General features: G+C 40.9%; 2 protein-coding genes across 2 annotated transcripts; one reads left to right on the forward strand and one right to left on the reverse strand.

Annotated features, from left to right (window-relative positions):
• Positions 1-2,070: 2,070 nt before the first annotated feature.
• LOC135611596 (uncharacterized) lies at positions 2,071-3,743 on the forward strand. The gene is made up of 2 exons (XM_065107233.1): positions 2,071-2,800; positions 3,664-3,743. The coding sequence occupies exons 1-2, from the start codon at positions 2,071-2,073 to the stop codon at positions 3,741-3,743; spliced, it is 810 nt and encodes a 269-aa protein (XP_064963305.1).
• Positions 3,685-5,145, reverse strand: LOC103985532 (protein TIFY 10a). The gene is made up of 5 exons (XM_009403257.3): positions 4,814-5,145; positions 4,524-4,704; positions 4,229-4,446; positions 4,091-4,148; positions 3,685-4,007 (listed from the first exon to the last, which is right to left on the reverse strand). The coding sequence occupies exons 1-5, from the start codon at positions 4,959-4,961 to the stop codon at positions 3,860-3,862; spliced, it is 753 nt and encodes a 250-aa protein (XP_009401532.2). The 5' UTR covers positions 4,962-5,145; the 3' UTR covers positions 3,685-3,859.
• Positions 5,146-6,322: the final 1,177 nt, after the last annotated feature.

Below are 6,322 nucleotides of genomic sequence, written 5' to 3' on the forward strand. Positions count from 1 at the left end.
CCTTCGTATAAACTAATGTGCTTTTATAAAGACAATAAGTGTCCGACAACAGTGAATGTCACGACAATATCGGAGTTCTTATACTTTTTCTTAAACTTGGACAATAGAGGGTATCTATTCATAATTTTTGCTAGTAATACAGGAGTTCACATAAATTCTCTTAGACTTCTCTTTCTAGACTTAAATCGATGTGATATCACATTTAGAAAGTAGAATCAAAGAATATCATTCTACTTCAACATATGAGTCCCAACAAAATCATAAGTTCACATATCATACGAAGATAATCTACTCAATATCTTTTAAATTAATATAAATAATTAAGTAGATCATCATAGTCTTTGCTCATTGGTGACTTTAGTGTAGGCTCAAGGAAAATTTTATAGGACAAATATCTTCCTCTATTGGAAAGACAGTTTTAATTTCCTTCAAAATCATTTAAACAAGAATCATATTCTATCTTTGACCCTCACCCTTGTCTAATTTAATATAAACCAAATTGAAAACCATATAAATCATGATTATTAGTTCTAACCAAATCAATTGTAATTCCTAATTTAGATTTGAGACATAGTTGGATCTTACACTTTAGGGCCTATAAGACTTTTTAAGTTGATTAAGTGGTGGCTAAAAATACCATGGAATAATGTTGCATACATTTAAAATTATAAGTATTTGGGCCAAATGTTAGCAACCCATTCAGTTTTTTTTTTTTTTTTAAGAAATGAGTATATATTAAGAAATAAAATAATACCTTTAGTGAAAGTTCATATAAATGATGAAGGTATTTGAAAAAGAAAAGAGGGAGGACATTTTAATGATGATCATGTCTTCATGTTATTGATTAGATTATTATTGAGCATAAAAAATAATTGTTTGGATTTATTTTCAAAAAACTCATATTTAAATTTTATTTTCAAAAAACTCATATTTAAATTATGTTATTTTAAAAAATAGATGAATGTTGGCAAACCCTAGCTTGGTAGGGACACCTAGTCCAATCGAGTTCTTTGAGACCAATGACCGAAATGGATTGTGACTAACTCTAATCAAGTCTAGTAATAAGTCAACATGGCTCAATGCCCATAGCTCGATGAAGCACGGCATGGACTAACCCATTTCTCTTTGATTTATGTTACTTGAAGTTAGTTTAGGTTGATTCTAGACTTGTTCAAGTTGTTTAAGTTGGTATTGGGTTATTTCATATTAGTTCAAATTTGTTTAAGTGGTGGTTAGATGATTGCTTTTATCTCAAAAAAAAAAAAAAATCTCCATTTTGATTGTAACACCCTTCGTTAGTCCAAAAAAATATTTCAGATTAGTTTAAATTTGTTTAAGTGGTGGGTAAGATTAAGATTAGCTTATAAGGATATGAGTGTATTATTATTAACTTCATCTTAAACATTTTAGTCAGTGGTTTAGACTAAACGAAGTTGATAGGTTAATTAGCCCATCAGGCTATAGCATTTGGGCATGTTGAGGGGGCTTGAGTAGGAAAGGATTACCTATAACGAAATGGTTTAAAATAAATAATTGATAATGTGGTAATGAACCTATTATATTATATGTATAATAATTTTGCCTTCTATAATGATTCATGTTTAGTTTGATTGGATAATCCTATCCCATAGCACATATATTTTGTGTTTAATACTTATTTTCAGTGTAACCCTCAAAAGGTGACAATTTGGAAACTCAAGCGGAGATAAAACTGACGAATCAAAGACTCAAAGAAGATTTTTCTTGGCATTTTCTTTTCTTCTTCTTCTTATGGCGAACTGGTCGAAGCTCCCGATAGACATCTTGGATCTGATTCATGGCAAACTCACTATTCCTGAGGAGCCGTCTGCAAACAATGGAACTTGGCCTTCGAGTTGAAGTATCGTTGTCCTCCGAAGCCGCAATCCCCATGGCTCATGTTGCTCGGTAAAAGTAATACCACCGCCGAGTTCTTCTCCATTGCAGATAATAAGGTATATCAGATTCCATGCCCAAAACCTACGATCCGTCGTAGGATCTGTATCGGTTCTTCTCATGGTTTGTTGATCACGGTGGACGAGTCGTCCAACAATGCACCTTATGAATCCACTCACCGGCGCCCAATTCCCTCTCCCTCCGGTGACAACCTTACCCTTCGTCGCAGCCGTTCGCGACTCCCAAGGACGAGTCACCGGCTTCATCTTGAACCGGGAGCGACGTGCAGATGGCACCGCGATCGACCGACGGCCACCACACACGTACAGTTTACCGGATGCGCATCGCGTAATGTTCCACAAGGCCATACTCTCTGCGGCCCCCGACGAAGGCAGCGGTTTCGTCGTCATGATGATCTGTAACATTTGGAGGGCTTCGGCCTTCGCTCGAGCTGAGGACAAGGCCTGGACATACATAGACACGCCTGTTTCCGGCACGGTCGGGGCATGGGAACCCCATGGGCTTTCCTTCAAGCCTAAGGTTATCCCTGTCGACCTGGAAGGCGAAGAGTTACTCGGGTACACCATGTACTTGGTGGAGTCCCTGGACGGTAGCCTAATGCTGGTTTGCAGAGACCGGGAGCTCGTCGGTATGGGGCCTGAACTGATCAAGACCAGTATGTTCTTGAAGGAGCAGGAGCTCGAGTGGAAGAAGCTGAAGAGCTTGCATGAGCAGACATTATTCTTGGGGGGGGTAACCAACCATTCGATGTGCATGTCCACCATAGACTTCCCAGAGCTGGAATGGAATCGTATAGATGATGACTTCCGATGGTCGGAGCAGCTACGACATCAACGTCATGACATAGGAATATTCTACATGATGGGTAAGAAGACTCAACCAATAGAATATTCTACATGACAATTTGACTTTGAATGGCTTCCTTCGTTGGTCTCTCCCACCATTAAACTTCCAAGCAACTTCCTCTACTCGCTTAAGAATAGTGCCATTCTCTCTCTCTCTCTCTCTCTCGCACGAATCCAATTCTAGATGTTGCGTGCGCGGTTGGAATGGCAGCAGCGCCCTCACTCGGACTTGCCATTAGCAGACAAACATGGCTTCCGTCCACAAGTAAACCCTTCAGGTCTAAACCTACCGGTGGAAACGTGGGAAGGGATTGAGAAACCGTGTTCCTTGCAGAGACTGTGGCCCATGCACGAGAATTCCAAACCAAATCTTGTGATCCACCAAGAAGTCATAGTCTCAATCTTCAATGGGAACATGTACAAAAGGAAAAGAAGAAAAGGTCATGCATATTTCAAGTGACCATTGATCAGATCATGAAGGCTTTTAGAATGCTGAAGACTTTGTAATCAAAGCTTAAATGAATCATGCACGCTGTTATTAAAATAATATTTTAGGTATAAGAAAATTTCTAGAATATGATGATTTCATCCCCTCAAACTTAGAAGAAGACACTGCATGGTATATCTGAATTATTTATCTTAAATTAAGCGTTTGAAATCTTCCTCCTCCTCATCATCATCACCATCAATAATGTATATGATATATGATATTCTATTTAGCATGTGCATCAAGACTTCAATTCAATCACCAATTGTTTTCAAAGCCAATCCTTGACCATTTCTATTATTTTGATTGAACCAGTAGATGTGACAGGATTGAAGGCCTGGAATTTGTGGTTTGTATACTGTTCCTGACCACCTTCATCTAAATCTGGAATTGCAGTTGCTGTGATCAGTTGTCAGCTAAGAAACATTGCTGAGGCTGAGCAATATGAAGTAGCAGATCATGAAAACTTGTCATGATCATACAAATTACAAGAGAAGTTTGTTCCAGAGACAAGATCTTAAAATGAAGAGGCTACATCGATTTATTGTCTGATTCCCTTGTGTTGTTTGAAGACAGTGGAATCCCTCCCAAGCTATCTGCTACTCCCAGAACTGTGTTCTTGTTTCACCGCATGCCGACCCAATCCAAGCCAAGGTTGGCCGTCTTCCAGCTTGACCTCATCCGGTGGCGCCGCCGCCGACGAGCCACCATGGGCTTGATATGGTGCTTTGGTGCTAATCCTGAAGGCATCAACAAAGACAGTGTAAGCGTCCAACTGCAACAACGCACAACACATGGAACACAGGATAGAAACACTACTCACCGATCCTTCCTCTTCTCGAGGAATCGATGCAGGGAGTTTTTTCGAGCTATGGGCATATCTGTTTCCAACACGCAACTCATCAGCACTGTGTTTGTCACATGCATCAAGATCAAGACTTCATGTAGTGCTGAGAATTACCAGATGCGTTGGCTTGGGTAGGCTTGGGCATGCCATTCTGTGTAGAGGACTCGGCTGCATTAGTGGAGGAAGGAACAGGGAGACCACGCTTTGGAGCTGCACTACTCTCTTTGCCGGCCATCTGCAGCAGATCTATGGCCTTGTCAGCCGGGAAATCGTCGAAAACCAGCACCTTTCCACCGTAGAAGATCGTCAATTGGGAGGACTTCTCTGTGTGCCTAAAGAAGTGATAGCAATTTAGAGTCAACATCTGTATCTGCACAAAGACGAGCTGTGGAGTTCTTCTGGGTCATACTTGATGCTTGAAGCAGATTCTTCCTTGAGGGGAAGGACAGAGGAACCAAATCCTGCGGTATGCTGGGGAAATAGCTCCATGGATTTGGGAGCAGTTTGGTGTGTTCCATCGTTGGTGTGGTCCTCAGTGGACACATCCACACCCGGTAGCAGACTCAAAGTGGTGGGAGACTGGTACCTCTCTGAGCAGAAGAAAGAGCACAAGTCCATTCAAGAAAACATGCAAGCGAAGAAGAAGAAGAAGAAGAAGAATGAAAGCCTTATAAGATGGAAAGGAACGAAAGATCTGACCATGAGGTTGGTGGTGAACAGGCCTTGGGGCCATGATGTCAAGGCCAATGCTCCCAAAGCTGCCCTTCTCCTTCAAGTACTGCCTCAAGAGGCCATAGGTGATCGAGAACTGAGTCTTCTCCCCTCTCTTTCCCCTCATCTCTGCCATCTCCCTCTCTCTCTCTCTCTCTCTCTCCCCCTTCCAATCAGTATTGCTTGTGCGCTGGTCTTTACTCTTCCTTTTGCTGATATATCTTCTTCTCGATCAAGCTTTCCTTTGCCTCACCATGAACACTGATTCTTCTCCCTTCTTAAGAAGAAGTGGTGGAGGGAAGAGGAGAAGGATGAGAAGAAGAAGAAGAGGCTTAAAAGAGAAGGGATATATATTACATATCTGTAGGCTTAAAAGGAACACGTTTTCTGCTTTATTGGACGAAGTCCACCGAAAGAAGACGACGACGCAATTGCCTGACACATATAATAACATGCGTTAGCTTTCAAACGTATGCCATGCCACAGAGGAGAGCATCAACGTTACACCTTGCAAGTTGCAAGAAGAGAGGAGAATGCAAGCGTTGGAAGAGGGTGGAGAGTTTGACCCACCACCAATCTTCTGAGGGAAGGTAAAGGAATTAGAGACTTTGTTTCACTAGCTATCAATATTGTTTCTACACCATATTCTAGTCAATGAGGTGGTCAACTAAATATTAGTGATGAACAATTTGCTAAGGCTTATTGATGGCATTGATAGTAGAGCATGATTGGATTATTGATTGTTTGGGGAACCTATCAAAGTTTTAGTTACAAGACTTATACATAATTAAAAGGTTCATAAAATAAGTATCAGCTAATAAAATTAAGTGAAGAGGAAAATAAATCCTCATGATGTGGTCCTCCTCATCTTGGAATGAGATTGAATCCAAGGATGAGTTTTTGCAGTGATGTGACTTCCTTCACATAGTCAATGAGGTGTGCTTTGATTGGAGAAGTGACATCCCCACTCCACTGGAAACAGTTGGAATTCTGCACATCTCAAATATGAGTGAGTGTATTGAATAAAAGGCAGGAGAAGTATGACTATTTCTAAGGTGGTCAGCTTTCACATGTTGAATGGGGTGTGCTTTGAGTGGAGAAATGCCATTCACACCACTACTCCTTTGGAAGTTTTAGGGTTTTTGCACACCAGCAAGTGAATGTGTGCCAACTTGATGGGTCAGCTCAAGACAGTGGAATGTGATGGGCACCTCAACTTGGAATCAAACTCGGTTGGAAGTCAAGACATGTGCATGGAACTGTGATGAGATAGTGATCGATTTGAGGATTAGTCCTCGTTCATAGGATTTGATCAATTCTTTATGGAAATCGTAGACTCCTGTAAAGACCAAGGTAGATCTTGTTGAGCTGAGGAGAGTCCCAACTAGATGGGTTCAAGGTCAATAATTCTTCCAATTTTTTTGATTTGATTTTACGATGATGTATGGATCGGATTGCTTTCGATAACTTGGTAGCTATGTTGGCCATGCAACCCCT

The sequence above is a fragment of the Musa acuminata genome, chromosome BXJ2-5 (genome assembly GCF_036884655.1).
Source record: "Musa acuminata AAA Group cultivar baxijiao chromosome BXJ2-5, Cavendish_Baxijiao_AAA, whole genome shotgun sequence".
Taxonomy (NCBI): Eukaryota; Viridiplantae; Streptophyta; class Magnoliopsida; order Zingiberales; family Musaceae; genus Musa; species Musa acuminata.

What these genes read in the sequence shown, in the direction of transcription:
- LOC103985532 (XM_009403257.3), bottom strand. Translation starts at nt 4,961, where the DNA reads ATGGCAGAGATGAGGGGAAAGAGAGGGGAGAAGACTCAGTTCTCGATC. An exon ending in TGTTCACCACCAACCTCATG is followed by an intron (nt 4,705 to 4,813) that starts GTCAGATCTTTC and finishes TCTTCTGCTCAG; the next exon opens with AGAGGTACCAGTCTCCCACC. An exon ending in CTCGAGAAGAGGAAGGATCG is followed by an intron (nt 4,008 to 4,090) that starts GTGAGTAGTGTT and finishes TGATGCCTTCAG; the next exon opens with GATTAGCACCAAAGCACCAT.
- LOC135611596 (XM_065107233.1), top strand. Translation starts at nt 2,071, where the DNA reads ATGCACCTTATGAATCCACTCACCGGCGCCCAATTCCCTCTCCCTCCG. An exon ending in AGGAATATTCTACATGATGG is followed by an intron (nt 2,801 to 3,663) that starts GTAAGAAGACTC and finishes CTGGAATTGCAG; the next exon opens with TTGCTGTGATCAGTTGTCAG.